Source organism: Arachis ipaensis, chromosome B08 (genome assembly GCF_000816755.2).
Source record: "Arachis ipaensis cultivar K30076 chromosome B08, Araip1.1, whole genome shotgun sequence".
NCBI classification, from domain to species: domain Eukaryota; kingdom Viridiplantae; phylum Streptophyta; class Magnoliopsida; order Fabales; family Fabaceae; genus Arachis; species Arachis ipaensis.
The window spans coordinates 34160985-34177510 of NC_029792.2; the positions used below are offsets into that span (position 1 = coordinate 34160985).

The window sequence follows — 16526 nt, forward strand, 5'->3', positions numbered from 1 at the left end:
AAAATAATTTATTTTTTAAATTTATTTCTAATTTTTTTTAATTCAATTCGTCTTTCAAAGATTTTAAGTTAGTCATTTCATCACTTTCGTTGCTAACAGCGTCAAAGTTTATTAATGTGACAAATTAAGTAATATCATAATATACACATAGTAGTCTTAATTAATAGCTAATATGATAAGTTTATGAAATTAGATCAAATAAATCTAAAATTGAAAATTTTCAATGTCTCAAGTTCTTCCCTCAATTAAATTTTAATTTGATCTAATTTCATAAACTTATCATATTAATAGTCAATTAAAATTTTTGTGTGTGTATCGTAGTATCACTTAACATGCCACATTAACAAATTTTAGCACCGTTAATAAAAAAATGACAAAAAGATTAACGTGATTAATTTAAAATTTTTAAAAGAAGAATTTGATTAAAAAATATTTCACAGACCAATTTAAAAAACAAATAATTTTTCAAAAGCTAATTTGACTATTTACCCTTTTTTTTTTCTAAAGTTTGGAGGAAAATTTAAATGTAAAATTTTTAGATGAATATGTCATTTAAACTCTAATCGATCGACGATTATATCATTTTCTTTGACTTAATATTAGTAATATATATATAATAATGCTACAAATCTACAATTATTCAGCCATGTCTATCTGTCCTCCGTAACCCAAGATAAAACCAAAAAAAAAATTAAATAATGTCTGCTTCTTCAATAACAGTAAGCATGTCTTGGTCAAATTTCCGTTGCATTCTTCTTAATTTAATTACTTCATTCATTTAATCTCCTTTTTTCAAGTATCATCAACAAAATTTCCCCACACTTGAAAGCATGAAACTCGTAACTCTCTTCTTCTTCTTCTTCTTCTTCTCTCTCTCGCTTCTTATTGCATCCTCATTTGTTTCTGCAGCCACTCTACAACAACAGGAAGGTGCATTTACATATTTGCTCTTTCATAATAATTAAGTTAATGGTGATGAGTGTGATTTGTGATGAAAAATTGAAATTGTGAATCAGTGCAAGTTCTTAAGGAGATAGGGAACACACTTGGGAAGAAAGATTGGGACTTCAGCGTAGATCCATGCAGTGGAGAACGTAACTGGGTTTCCCCTGCTTCTACACCTTCCTTGAAAAATTATGCTGTCACTTGTGATTGTTCTTTCTCTAATAACAATCTCTGCCATGTTGTTGGCATGTGAGTTTCATACTTCTACTAATTTCATAATCTATGATTGGATACTTATGTGATATATATATATAGTTTAATTTCACGCTTTAAGCATGGTAGGTGTGAACTATGAAGTAAATATAAGTGATTTCTATAACTCGCTTAGAAGATTTTATATTTTGTTTTATAAAATTAAACTCTTGAAAATTTTCAAAATTAAATTACGATACTTTTATAAAATTTTAATTTTTGTAAAAGATTAAAATAAATAAGAGTTTAATTTTGGTAGTTATTTTTGTTAACCGTTTTTCTTATGCCCTAATAAATGTTTTACACTCACAATGCATTAACATTAAATTTAATAAATAACATTAAATTCTAGGATTGAGTAAAGTCCCAAATCCTAAACATTCTTATTCTGCCCTTAAGAAAAATGCTAATAGTCATAGGAAGTAACCACCATGATAATGACTATCCAAAAATTGTGTATAATAAAACTGTTAATTTTCTTGAATTTTAGTAGTGTAAATGATTAATTAATTTATACTCTGAGCGTATAAAAAGTATTACTAACATATATTAAATATTGGGGGTGCCAGAAAAAGAGACTTAAAGCCAAGACCTCTAAGTGATGCCAACGAGTTATAACTTAAATGACATCATCTTTCCATCCTCACCTAGAGATCTCAGATTCGAGTCTTACTCCTAACTTTGAAAAAAAAAAAAGGTCAATTTTTGGTTTTATGGAATATGTTAACAAATGTGGTGAGAGTGTGACAATTGTTGTGTTGATGAATGAGATTTATCCTATACAGAGTTCTAAAAAGACAAAATCTAACTGGCACTCTTCCTCCGGAGTTTGCAAAGTTGCCTTACCTGCAAGAAATGTAAGCAACCACAAACACATTTTTTCCTCTCTTTCACCACTATCTTCACTCTCACTTACTTGGTTTTCTCTCTGTTACAGTGATCTCACTCTCAACTATCTTAACGGCACAATCCCAAAGCAATGGAGTTCCTTGAATGTTGTCAACATGTAATCTCTTTTTCTTTCTCTCTACCTTTACGGAAAACATATGATTATAGGGATTGTAATGAATCAACTGGATTGAGTTATGTGACCAACATGTGTGGTTTAATCATATCACTGGTAATATTGCATTCCAAAGTGATTGATGTACCTTTGAAGTGGAATTCTAGCAATGCCAAAAGCTTATGATTCACATAAATCTGTCATGTTTCTTTTCTTTCCCTCTCACTCTTGTACATTCGTTAATCAATGTATTTATATACAAGTATTAAGATATAGAGTAATAGTCCAAATAAGTCCCCAAGAATTTTTAGTTGGACACTTTAATCCTCAACAAATTTTAATCATCAAATTAGTTTCTAACCTTTTATTTTGGGAGTGATTTTTCTAATGAATAAAAGTTTGGAGACTAATTTGATGATTAAAATTTGTTTAAGACTAAACTGTGCAACTAAAAATTTTTTAGGGATTGATTTGGAATATTATTCTAAAATGTATTAATACAGGGGTATACCAAATTTTGACAAACAATGAAGGAGTATCTCCCTTGGGATTTAATGTTTAAGTGAAATCTTCAATCCTACTTTGAAAAATGGATTTTATATACCATATACAGAAATTAAGACATGATAGTTTAAGTTTGAATTAAGTATAGATATCTGTAACGCAAATGTTAAACATAATGTCGATAGATTGCTGAATTCTGGACTTACAAAAACTGCAATCATCACATATTTCTTAAATTGTGGCAGTTCCCTTTTTGGAAATCGAATAACAGGCTCAATTCCAAAGGAGCTGGGAAACATAACTACCCTGAAAAGTTTGTAAGTTATTTATTGGTCATGCTAGAGTTTCCTCCCACAAAAGTTTCATGAAATTTTCTGAATTAATTTGAAAATTGGATAGGTCCTTGGAATTCAATCAACTCTCTGGAGAGCTTCCTCCTGAGCTTGGGAATCTTTTGCAGCTTGAAAGATTGTAAGCCCTTTGTAAACACTTGTCTTATAATTGTTGAGGTTGAGTAATTTTGGTTGTTGAGAAATGATAGCCTGAATAAAATAGGCAGGTTTTCAGTTTTCAGATCATGAAACAATGGTTATTGAATGGATTAATGTGATGAAACTACATAACCACATTGGATGGTTTGGTGGATGTTCACCTCATCCCTTAACCATCTGGGGTTACAATTCCTACTCATGAAAATGGGATACATTTCATAGCCATCATTTATCTTTTTGGAGAGCTCTCATGGCAAGGGCATTAGTCATTATAGTCAGCAATAGATATGTTAGCTTTGACCAAAAAATAAAAAAACTTATCCATCATGCAAGAATAAAAAATCGTAATTATGTGTATTTCAAAAATTACATGGCATGCTTTTCATTTTGGTACTTTACCAAAGTTTGGATAATCGTTGTTGCGAAATTGATTGCCAAGTTCACTAATTGCTATAGACATAGTAGTTAGAATATCGATTTAACTCTTAAAATATTTTGATATTACAATTTTAAATGAGTCAATCGATTTTACAAAATATTTACTAGGTCTGGTAATTTGACGATTTAAATCTTGTTTTATAAAATCCATAAGTGTTGACATTTATCCATTCTAGACTTTGCTCAATATATTGCACCCTATTACAAGAGCGGCCTTGTATTCTAAATTTTATTTTATTTTATTTTTTTAGGCATGTTAGCTCCAACTCTTTTACTGGGAATTTACCCACTACACTTGCTAGGCTCAGTAAATTGAATTACGTGTAAGTGTCTATATCTTTCTACTCATTCCTTTTACATCCCCTTATACTGTAGTTTAATTTCATTAGTCTTGTATCTTTGTTGATCACTCTCTTATTCTTCAGTCGACTCAGTGATAATCAATTTTCCGGAGCAATACCCAATTTTATTCAGAGCTGGACAAGTCTTCAGAGGCTGTGTGAATCTTTGATTTCTCCTGTGAAATTTGATCCTTACGTTGTTACTTTTTTTTTTTTTTCTAATTACACATTATCAATTGGTTTACCAAAGGAATGGTTCTTATAATTATGCCAGGGTGATCCATGGGAGTGGTATGAGTGGACCAATGCCTTCTGGAATTTCATTTCTGAAAAACCTTACTGACTTGTAAGCATGGTGTTTTGAATTGTAGCCACCAATGCTTGAAAATTCAAAACTATTTAGGTGTTGTGTTTTCAACATGCTTAAAACATGCTTTGCAGGAGAATCAGCGACTTGAAAGGACCAGATTCTTATTTTCCACCACTTAGTAACTTGACAAACTTGCAAACACTGTGAGTTTAATTTAATGCTTGCATCTTTTTTTTTTCTTTAGTTTTTATTTTATCAGTTAATAATGCCTAACTAAGAAATGCTCTTAGCAATGGGATAAAGCTGATAGCAATGACTTTTTGATCCTCAATTGTTGAATTGTTTCCAGAGTACTGAGAAGTTGCAATCTTATAGGATCGGTTCCTGAATATCTTGGAAATGTAACTACTTTAAACTCGTTGTAAGTGATGCTTTATTCTTTTCAATTACTTTTTGTTGGCCTTCTAACTTGGAAGTTTCATGCACTGAATGTATTTTTCTTGCATATTGTACTCGTTTATTAGATAAAGTGCATCGACACGTTTCCTCCAATCAGTCATTTGATTACATTGTAGGAATTAATCATTTTCATGTTGATTTTTTTATTTCTTTACTCTTTTAAATAATACTTGTTCTGGACATGGTTTCATTTTCAGAGACCTCAGTTTTAACAAGTTAAGTGGAAGTATCCCAAACTCCCTCCGTGTCCCAGAGAACATGAATATACTGTAAGAAATCTTTTTTAAGTTTGTCGTTTTTTATTACACTGAAAATGAGGACACATGATTTTTTCTAGTTTGCTTGTGCTATTCAATTTCCTCTAGCAGCTAAGATTCATTAGGATTTATAGTTGACCTACAATTATTACTATAAAAGCTGGAAACAATTGTAATAATCAAAAGAATATATAAATTTGATGTTTACAGTGGTTATTAAAAAATTGCATCAGTCAATAAATACCATTTTATTTTCATTACTTGTATAATCCAAGTATCAAAATTCTAGCTTTAACACTGAACTGGCACTCAAACAAAACCTAAAGCTGATTGGATTCATAGAGATTCCTGCTCAACCTAGTTTAAGTAGATCAAAACAATGTTAACTTGTTTGCAACAAGATAGCAAGCATTTTATACATATATGCATTGACTTGTGTAAAAGCACAATGCACATACTCCAAAATAAAAAATATTATGTCTTCATTGTAAATTATGTTCTCATTTCATGTCAAGGAGCATATGCTTTCAAAATGTCATTGATTAAACTCATCTTATCAAAATAAGTATTGATATTGCGAACTAAGATAAATTAAAGGATCCTAGGGGAAGATCCAAATTATTGAGGAAATAGGATTTTATTTACTAGTTTCAACATGTGGTTATTCATCAATTTGTATAAATTGACTTCTTGATAATGTTTTTACCTAGGTACTTAACTGGAAACTTTTTCACTGGACCACTGCCGAATTGGATTGCTAACCCGGACTACACGTGAGCAATTCTGCATTACTTTTATGATTTCTTGCATTAAATTAAATGTTTCGCTTAGTACATTATTCTTAGGATTCTTCTGTGCTACCAAGTGCTCCATGCAGTGTTTTTAGTCCATCTTTGTTTCTAAATCAGTTCATATATATACAGGGATCTTTCATATAACAACTTCAGCATCGAAAAGCCAGAGCAGTTGACATGTCAACAAGGAACTGTGTAAGAACCATTTCATCTTCATACCTTTCATGTGTTTGTCAATTCTAGAAATTTATCTGAGACTTGACCATTTCTTAATGTGCCTCAGAAACCTTTTTGCATCAGCTTTGAATGGAAATAACTCGTAAGTGTATACTACTTATGCTAGATTATTTTTTCGATACTCATGCATATAGCTTGAACTGATGCGATTATGCTCACTTTTTATGCCAATCTATATTTTCTTAGGGGAGCTTATCCATGTTTGGGGATCACCAACTGTCTTAAGCGTAAGTTGATTTGTTATCGACCCTCACCTTGTTGTCTACAAGACTACAACATATAGTGGTAGAAGTCTTCTCATGTAATAATATGATTGATAGTTTGGATGGATTTATAGTTACTCAAATGATTAGAAAGTGCTAAGTCAAAAAGTAATTGTTTCTTAACATATCAAACTGAAAATGGATATCTTTTTCCTACCACGATGTTAACCTGTTTATTGTGCTTGCTTCCTTTAATTGACTTTTTGCATATTTAATTTCCAGCTTCATACTCTCTCCATATAAATTGTGGTGGGAAGATCATAACTTATAATGGAAACATTACATATGATGAAGATTCACAAGAAGCTGGACCAGCAAAATCTCTTCGTAGTGGATCAAACTGGGCAGTTAGCAACACCGGTCACTTCTTTGATAGTGGTATTTCGGACTATTATACATGGTCTAACATGTCTAAGCTTGCTATGAACAATGCCGAACTGTACATGGATGCACGTGTTTCGGCGCTTTCTCTTACATATTATGGGTATTGCATGGGAAATGGAAGCTACACTGTAAATCTCCATTTTGCAGAGATAATGTTTACTGATGATCAAACATATAGTAGCCTTGGAAGGCGTGTATTTGACATATATATTCAGGTTCGTGGTTTCGTCAGTTCAACTTTTCGAACGACATGTATGAGCAATACCTTCTGGTATATATAGTTTTTTAACTAAATCTGATTTTTAACAGGATGATACAAAGTAGTCAGTTTTCTCAGTTCTTTGATTTGATTTGTTAGATTTACTCACTATTACTCGAAGTCAATTTCTAGACTAAAATATAGAGTTGTGCACAACATCATTTATGTTTATTTGGATTGAAGTATTGCAGAGGAAGTTGTTGCTAAAGGATTTCGATATTGCAAAAGAAGCAGGAGGAGTCAGGAAGCCCATCATAAAAAATTTTACAGCTAATGTGACCAGTGGTACCTTGGAGATCCGCTTACAATGGGCCGGGAAAGGGACAACTGCCATTCCATTTGGATCAGTATATGGTCCTCTTATATCAGCTATATCTGTCAATCCAGGTTACTTCTTTTCTTTAGTTTCTTTTTTTTTTCTGCCTTGACTTTCATCATCTAATGTTATGTATTTTATCATAATCTGGCAGACTTTACACCCCCACTGGAAAAAGAAAGTAACAAAAAAGGAAGTGGCATAGCTGTGGGGGCTATCATTGGAATTGTATTGGCTGGAGCACTTGTTATTGTCATGGCATTTGGTATAGCTTGGTGGAGAGGATGTTTACGACAAAAAGGTTCATTATATAGAGGTAAGAACTAACATGCTACTATAGGGTGCTACTCTATTTAATAGTAAATATTAATTTTCAAACAAGAACTTGATATGAATTTGCTTGCGTAAATGCTGATTAATTATATTGTCAACTCCTAAACCCAAATATATGGATTGTCTTTTCATTTATGCTAATATTCTTAGAATAATGACCATTCTGCCATATGCAATAACTAAGTTTCCGAAAACGGATATCTTAATTCACTTTTCATTCTCCTCTTGTTTGGCTTCAACTAACAGACCTACAGGGTTTGGATCTAAAAACTGGCATATTTACCTTAAGGCAAATCAAAGCAGCAACAAACAACTTTAGTGTTGCCTGCAAGATTGGAGAAGGAGGGTTCGGTCCAGTATATAAGGTATTGTGGAAAATAAGTGAATTTATTTTTTAGAACCTGAATCAATATCATTGTTTCTTTTATAGTTTCTACTGCACTAAAAAAATAGTTACAATCATTTGGAAATGCAGGGTATTCTTCCAGATGGCACAGCAATAGCAGTTAAACAGCTTTCTTCTAGATCGAAGCAGGGGAATCGTGAGTTCACAAACGAGATTGGCATGATTTCTGCTTTGCAACACCCGTGTCTAGTTAAGCTCTATGGCTGTTGTATGGAGGGAGATCAAATGTTGTTGATATATGAATACATGGAAAACAACAGCCTTGCCAGTGCTCTGTGGGGTAATGTGTCTTTACTCTGTATATTTGAGTTTGGTATCTCTTTCGTTAATAAGCTAAAATGTTGTATACAAAATATACATACTGATCATTTAGCTTTGTTATCTAATTTCGGCGACAATTGCAATGAAGGCAAAGAGAAAACTCAATTGAAATTGGACTGGTCAACAAGGCGTAAGATTTGTATAGGCGTTGCTAAAGGCTTGGCTTACCTCCATGGAGAGTCAAGATTAAAAATAGTTCATAGGGACATCAAGGCTACTAATGTGTTGCTGGATAAAGATCTAAACCCAAAAATATCGGATTTCGGTTTGGCCAAGCTTGATGAAGAGGGTCAAACACACATAAGCACTAAAGTGGCTGGCACTTAGTGAGTTCTCCTTTTTTTTCTTAAAGCATTTAGCAAGATTTATTGTGTATTTTTCAAAGTTTTACATAGTAAGCCAGCATAGAAACTTCTTTCAGATCTTTATGACTTATGAATTTGAAAAATGTATCTACATTGTTACTGAATGTATGAATGTTTTATGTTGCAGTGGATATATGGCACCCGAATATGCAATGCGTGGTTATTTGACGGACAAAGCAGATGTGTATAGTTTCGGAATTGTTGCCTTGGAAATAGTTAGCGGCAAAAGCAATAACATGGGCTGGCAAAGGGAAGAATGCTTCTCTCTTTTTGACTGGGTAACTTATCCTCTCATATCTCCTGCATTTGTTTCAATCTGAATGATTATCCTCTTAGAATATATACCAACATTATGATTGTTATTTTAGAGTTTCTTTAAACTCTTTCATTCAATTTTTCAGGTATTGTGACTTTTGTGAGAAATTCGTTCATGCTCCTAGAACACATTAATTCTTACTCTAAAATTCACATGTCACTACTGCTCATTGTTTAATTTTGATACAACCTTTTTACTATTATGAATTAAAATGAGTGATTGTAAATGTTTCTAGAACACGCATAAAATGTGCTCTAGAAGCATGCAAGAATTTCATGACTTTACTAAAATCTTCAGTGTCTAAGTGCTTCTTGCTCAACTATACCGGTTCCCTACTTTATTTCAAAACAATTTTAGAGATATCTTAGTCCCTTAGATTCAATCAATTTTAGTTTTAATTTATTTTATTTGCATATTGATGACGGGAATTAACTACAATCTATAATTTGTTTTCACAGGCTCTTCTCTTGAAAGAGAAAGGTGATCTAATGGACCTAGTTGATGAGAAGTTGGGTTCACACTACAAAAAAGATGAAGCAATGCTCATCATCAATGTGGCTCTTCTCTGCACAAATACCTCTCCATTGAACCGGCCAACCATGTCGTCAGTGGTAAGCATGCTCGAAGGCAAAACCGCTGTACAAGAAGTAGTGCCGGACACGACGCAGGTATTTGGCGAGAAAAAGTTAGAGATGATCCGAGAGTATTACCAACAGAAGGGGAAAGATAAGATTCCAGACACTGAAGGTGTGAGCACATCAACTAATGAAACTGCTGCATTTGTGGCTAATTCAGAAGACAATTCAATCAACATGGATTCTTCTTATTGGGAAAGAAGTGGTAGATGATCCAAAAATATCTCCATATATATTCTTTCATATTACTTGTAAGCCAACCAAAGTGGAAATATCTGCCCAGAAATTTTTTCTTTCATTTTCTATATGCGATGTCGTATTTATAGTTTACAACTTTGCACAAGGTTTTGTAGACTTCAAGGATCAGGAGTCTGCTGCTAAATGTAATAGCATTAGGTTTGAGGCAAAATGAGGCCACATATAGCTAAGAAAAATAAGCATTAACATTTAGGAATGCATATTTTTTTCCGAAAAAATATATGGAATCAAGAGGTTACCAGCCAAAAATTAAACAAAACTACATTAATTTATATTAATTATTAATTTTAAATTTTAAATTTAAAAAATTTAAAATTGATTAAGTAAACATAATTAAAACCTATAAAAATTTTCTTCTTCTCTCTCACATTAACCTACCAACCTCCAACAATCACACACACACACCTCTCTCTCTCACCAATGCTGCTGGAAGCGCCGGCGACTTCCATGCTCTCCGCGACGCCTTCAATAAGCGCATCCAAAACAACTGGTTCAACACGAAGTCCACCTCCCGTTTGTTATTCTTGTTTTTTTTTGGGTTAATTTTCAATCTCTTTTTCAATGTTTTTTCCTCTGTTTCTTTCTTTTTTTTTTTTTTTTTGCTTTTTCAAAGGAAATAGCAGTACTGCATCAGAAAATAGAAACCTATTATTCCATACAAGATCCATGGAACTAGCTTTTATTATTATTAAGCGCCAGCAACTGTCCATGTGGTATGAAAGGAGTAGCCTCGTACCTTGTTTGGGTAGTTAGATTGTGTTTGCTCCTTGTTCCTCAAAGCTTTCATGGAAGAAGAAATGTTCATTTTCTTCTCTTTTGCTTCATCTCAATTACAGAAATATAAAAAAACATTCATTTAATATAAAAAAAACATTCTAATACTTAACAAAAGAAATATTCAGTTATATTTTAGCAAAAATAATTAAATATTTATAAAATTTAAAAAAATTTATAAAATTCTTAAAGAAATAGAAACATTCACATTTGTAATACAAAAAAATTCGAAAAATATATAAAAGAATATCCATTTAGTATGAAAAAGAAACACTTTGATATTTCGCAGAAGAAATATCCATATATATTAACTCGTAGAAATTTTAAATTCACATATTTAGCTGGTTTTTGACTAATATCCTTTTGATTCTCTAGCATTGTTCTTTTTTTTCCAAAACAAAAAAAAATCTCAACAAGGTATATGCTAGAATCTGCAGATTATTTCATAACTTGTTTGCAAACACGAAATAATTTTTATAGTATCATTATATTTAATCATTTTAAATCTTGAAACTAACATGCTTTAATGTAAAGTCTGAAATTGATATTCCTTTCATGTGAACGGTCCGTGTGAGTGATTTAAGGGTTCAGTTGCTATTACCTCTGGTTTATACTGTTAGATTGGTCATTTATACTAATCTATTTAATATACTAAAATTGGATTTTTCACCAGTTAATGGGAGTGAGGTGTTGATTCTTTATGAATCTATTTTTTTATCAAAATGAATACACTATTTTCTCTTTTAAGTTCATTTTATAAAAATATCTTTATTATAGTTATACTATAATTAACATTTAAGTAATAATGCATAATTATACTAATTAAAAAAAATATCTTTATTATAATTATATAAAATCAATATTTAATGCATTATTAAACTAATTATCACTCGAAAATATTTTTAATCATTTAAATTATATTAATTTTAATTATATTGATACAATTTTAATTCTTATTCATTATCCAATGATTTGATTAATGACAAGTTGTTACCTTAATGGTGATCTATTTATAATAATAATAATAATAAAAATAATAATAATAATAATAATATGGTATGATAATGATATGAAGTTGGCCCGGTTACTCTATTCATGTTAAAAAATAATAATTCTAATCATGATATAATATGATAAAATCATATAATTTTAACAAAACAAATATATGATGTAGTATAACTAACGTAAATAATCAAAAATTACCTTAATAATAACTAATTTACATATTTATTTTTTTTAATAAAACCTATATATAAAGTTTTTTTTTGTGGTACATGAGTCTAGATCTAAAAGTCAACTCATTTTCTTTAAATTTATTATTCTTCTTTTACTACTTCATAGAATTTATTTTTCGTTTTTCATCGAAATTGATCATTTTAAGGTACAATTTATAATTTTGTATAGTAGTTTTTAGGGTTAAGTACTTTTTTGTCCCTAAGGTCTGGAATAAAAATCAAATTCGTCTCCAATCTTTTTTTATTATTAAAATCATCTTCAATGTTACAAAACGTTATAAAATCATCCTTTTGTCCATAAATAATATTTTTTGGACAATTTTACCTTTAAACAAAAATTAAAAAAAATACCCCCTCACCCTCACCCTCATCAGAATGATTTACGACAGGAAAAAAAAAACCAGAGCACAAAATTTAGGATCAAAAAATTTTTTAACAGTGAATCAGTAATAGGGTTATCAAATTAAATTTATCATCAAGGTCAAGCAGTGACCAAGCTCAACACACAAAATTCTATTTAATTCCTCAGAAGAAAGTGCTAACAACCAACAAGTATTCCAACTTTTCAACAAGAAATCAAAATTCACAGGCTTGATAAACATTAAGCCATATAAGAAACCATCACTGTCATTATTTTCATGGATCAACCAAAAGTAGAATCAGATCACAGCAGCAACTGCAACAACAGTAGAACTAGCTACCACCACAGGCCACTGAACATTCAAAACCTTCACCCCTTTCCCATCCCTAGCAATAACTGATGAGCGGATAATTTATACACTTTTTGACATTATTTTTATATAGTTTTTAGTATGTTTTAGTTACTTTTTATTATATTTTTATTAGCTTTTATGCAAAAATCACATTTCTGGACTTTACTATGAGTTTGTGTATTTTTCTATAATTTCAGATATTTTCTGGCTGAAATTGAGGGACCTGAGCAAAAATCTGATTCAGAGGCTGAGAAAGGACTGCAGATGCTGTTGGATTCTGACCCTCCTGCACTCGAAGTAGATTTTCTGGAGCTACAGAAGCCCAATTGGCGCGCTCTCAATTGCATTGGAAAGTAAACATCTTGGGCTTTCCAGCAATATATAATAATCCATACTTTACCCGAGATTTGATGGCCCAAACTGGCGTTCAAACGACAGCCAGAGACCCTTTTCTAGCGTAAAACGCCAGAACTGGAGTTAAACGCCCAAATTGGCATCTAAGCTGGCGTTTAACTCTAGAAATGGCCTATGCACGTGTAAAGCTCAATGCTCAGCCCAAGCACACACCAAGTGGGCTCCGGAAGTGGATTTCTGCACTATCTGCACTTAGCTACTTATTTTCTATAATCCCTGGTAACTAGTTTATTATAAATAGCACTTTTGACTATTGTAAAGGATCAATCAATCTTTGGACTTGGAGGCTGGCCTCACGGCCATGCCTAGACCTCTTTTTTCTTATGTATTTTCTACGGTGGAGTTTCTACACCTCATAGATTAAGGTGCAGAGCTCTGCTATTCTTCATGAATTAATGCAAGTACTATTGTTTCTCTTTCAATTCACGCTTACTTCTTCTCCAAGATATGCTCTCATACTTAATTCAGTTAAGTCAAAATGAAGGGGTGACCTGTGACAATCACCCACTATCTTCGTTACTCGCTTAGCCAAGATCTGCATGCCTGACAATCACAAGCGGTCTACATGATGTTCAACGTAGTCATTGGACGACAGCCGGAGTATATTCTCTTGGGTCTCTAATCCACAGACCGAGTCCGTGAGATTAGAACCTTCATGGTATAAGCTAGAACCAATTGGCAGCATTCCTGAGATCAGGAAAGTCTAAACCTTGTCTATCGTATTCCGAGTAGGATCTGGGAAGGGATGACTGTGACGAGCTTCAAACTCGCGAATGTTGGGCACAGTGACAGTGTGCAAAAGGATAGAGAGATCCTATTCCGACGCTAGTGAGAACCGATAGATGATTACCCGTGCGGTAGCTGTACTTGGTATTTTTCATCCGAGACAAGAAATCTGACAGTTGATTAGCCGTGCAGAAATCATACCTGGTAATTTTCATCCGAGAGGATCATACAGCTTGCCATGGAAGAGAGCATGCATGATTGGATGAAGACAATAAGAACGCAAAGGTTCAGAGGCAATAAAGCATCTCCAAATGCTTATCTGAAATTCCCACCAATGAATTACATAAGTATCTTTATTTTATTTTATGTTTTATTTATCTTTTAATTATCAATACCCATAACCATTTGAATCCGCTGACTAAGATTTACAGGATGACCATAACTTGCTTCAAGCCGACAATCTCCGTGGGATCGACCCTTACTCATGTAAGGTATTACTTGGACGACCCAGTGCACTTGCTAGTTAGTTGTACCGGAGTTGTGAAAAGTGAGATTACAATTCCGTGCACCAAGTTTTTGGTGCCGTTGTCGGGGATTGTTCGAGTTTGAACAACTGACGGTTTATGTTGTTGCTTAGATTGGGTAATTTTATTTTATGTTTAAGCTTTTTATTTTTGTTTTCGAAAAAAAATTAGTTTTCGGAAAATTCATAAAAATTTTTAAGAATGAATTCTAGATCTTCGTGAGATATGGTGAAGCCTGGCTGGCTATTAAGCCATGTCTAATCTTTTGGATCGAGGTTTCCACTTTCCATTGGAGAAGGGACATGTCTGTATTTGTTATGCTAAAGCTTGGCTGGCCATTTGGCCATGTCTAATTCCTTTGGATCGAAACTTTAGAATAACATTGCATGAGCCTTTGGATTCTTAAATCTGATATTGTTATTTACAGTGTTTTACTAAAGCTTGGCTGGCCATTTGGTCATGTCTAATTCTTTTGGAACGAAGCTTTAGACTAACATTGCATGAATCCTGGAATTCTTTTTTAAAATTTTGAATTTTTTATTTTCTTTCTCCAAAATAATTTCGAAAAAAAAATTTTTTGTGTTTCTTGTTTGAGTCTTGTGTCAAATTTTAAGTTTGGTGTCAATTGCATGTTTTTAATTTTTCTTAAATTTTCGAATTTCATGTTTATGTTCTTTCTTGATCTTCAAGTTGTTCTTGATGATTCTCCTTGTTTGATCTCTAAATTTTCTTGTTTTGTATCTTTTCTTGTTTTTCATATGCATTTTCGAATTCATTGTGTTTAAAAGTAAAAAATTTTTAAGTTTGGTGTCTTGCATGTCTTTCTTTTCTTAAAAATTTTAAAAAATATGCTCTTGATGTTCATCTTGATCTTCAAAGTGTGCTTGGTGTACATCTTAACATTCAAAGTGTTATTGTATGTTCCATTTGTCTCAATCTTAAATTTTTATGTCTTGAGTCATTTGTTATTTTTCTCTTTCTTCATTAATTCAAAAAAATCAAAAAAATAATATCTTTTCCTTATCTATCTATTCTATTATATAAAAATCGAATGTCTGCACTTAATGATGAAGCTGACGTGGCATGCTTCGAAGAGTGTTTCTCGATTTAATTGTTTTAACTCATTCAATACAGTTTATTGCACTGACTTAATTATATCAACTGATTGATTTGATTAGATATTTAAATATTAATATAATTAATAAATCGGTCAAATCTGTAATTACTCAATGAACCGAACCGTTACAACTGACCGATTTTTTTAAAGGGTTTCTGGTTTGTGAATAACTCCTCCAAACGGTGCCGTTTTGACCTAAAAAAAAAAAGAATGCCCAACTGCTTAAGCCCGTAACCCGTAACTCAGTCCCACTCCTACACTCCTCGCTTCTCCTCTTTGAAACTGACTTGAAATTTTGATATTGAAAGAGGAACCCTAACTCCCCAAATCGCGAGCCCGCAGCCACCGCAGCGTCAGACTGAGAGAGAACATGCTGAAATAGAATTATCTACTATTGTAGTTAAAGAAATAGCAGAGGCTGAAGGTCAAGCACATGAAGCAATTAACTAAGGATCATAAAATTTTAACTACAATTCAAAGGAAGCTAAGTAATTGAAATTTGAAACAGAGAGAAAGAGACACAAATTCAGAGAAAACACTGCTCAATTTTGCTGTTAGTTAAATGGTTACATATATACATCAAAGTGAAGTTAATAAGAAATTAGGAAAATGCGGTTTTTTTTTTTTTTTAACAAAGATAGGAGACTCGAACCTACAACCTCTTAATTGAGTATGGAAAGACTATGCCATTTGAACTATAACTCATTGACGTGGTTCTTCTCATTACTAGAAATTACAATGACATCACAAAGAACATGTGCTCTTGCTATTTGATAGTTAAGAGGTCTCATAAACCCTCATTCAATGAAAGTCAAATTAAATTACCAATACTAATTAAGCATAACTATATAAACATATATATAAGTAGGACACGTGACTCAACTCTTTATTTCCAGCCAATTGCAACTGTTTCCGTGTCACAATAGTTATGTCCTGTAAAGTTTCAATATATTCACATGCATGAATGAAAATTTTGATACTATGTATATTATTACGAATGGGAAGGTTAGTTAATTAGTTATTGTGAACACTTAAAAATTTCATACCTGTTTCAACCATATTATCTAGTGCCATTTCTCAGCTTGTTCTGAGAGAAATATAAAATTATATATATATATATATATATTATTTTTTAC

The 16526-nt window shown here is 32.1% G+C and overlaps 2 protein-coding genes across 7 annotated transcripts in view; one reads left to right on the forward strand and one right to left on the reverse strand.

Moving 5' to 3' along the window:
• Window positions 712-10105, forward strand: LOC107612992 (probable leucine-rich repeat receptor-like serine/threonine-protein kinase At3g14840). Its single transcript, XM_016314807.2, has 24 exons — window positions 712-930; window positions 1017-1194; window positions 1983-2054; window positions 2135-2203; window positions 2950-3021; window positions 3104-3175; window positions 3885-3956; window positions 4059-4130; window positions 4249-4320; window positions 4416-4487; window positions 4634-4705; window positions 4941-5012; window positions 5711-5773; window positions 5924-5989; window positions 6078-6113; window positions 6218-6258; window positions 6517-6893; window positions 7129-7324; window positions 7408-7569; window positions 7833-7951; window positions 8062-8272; window positions 8402-8639; window positions 8806-8956; window positions 9453-10105. Exons 1-24 carry the CDS (start codon window positions 831-833, stop codon window positions 9840-9842), a joined length of 3045 nt encoding a protein of 1014 aa, XP_016170293.1. The 5' UTR covers window positions 712-830; the 3' UTR covers window positions 9843-10105.
• The window catches only part of LOC110265858, a 4199-nt gene continuing 3149 nt past the window's right edge, over window positions 15477-16526 (reverse strand). The window contains exon 3 of one of the 6 annotated variants that reach the window (XM_021109280.1): window positions 15477-15748. In XM_021109280.1, the coding sequence (XP_020964939.1) occupies window positions 15500-15748 (249 nt within the window). In that variant the 3' untranslated portion in view covers window positions 15477-15499. Of the gene's footprint in view, window positions 15764-16016; window positions 16324-16526 lie in introns of those variants that run through there. The other 5 variants (XM_021109279.1, XR_002352320.1, XM_021109283.1 and 2 more) reach the window with 5 other exon arrangements.

Coding starts and splice junctions, on each gene's coding strand:
- LOC107612992 (XM_016314807.2), top strand. CDS start 831: ATGAAACTCGTAACTCTCTTCTTCTTCTTCTTCTTCTTCTCTCTCTCG. Junction 2,204..2,949: donor TCCTTGAATGTTGTCAACAT/GTAATCTCTTTT, acceptor AAATTGTGGCAG/TTCCCTTTTTGGAAATCGAA. Junction 4,706..4,940: donor GTAACTACTTTAAACTCGTT/GTAAGTGATGCT, acceptor TTTCATTTTCAG/AGACCTCAGTTTTAACAAGT.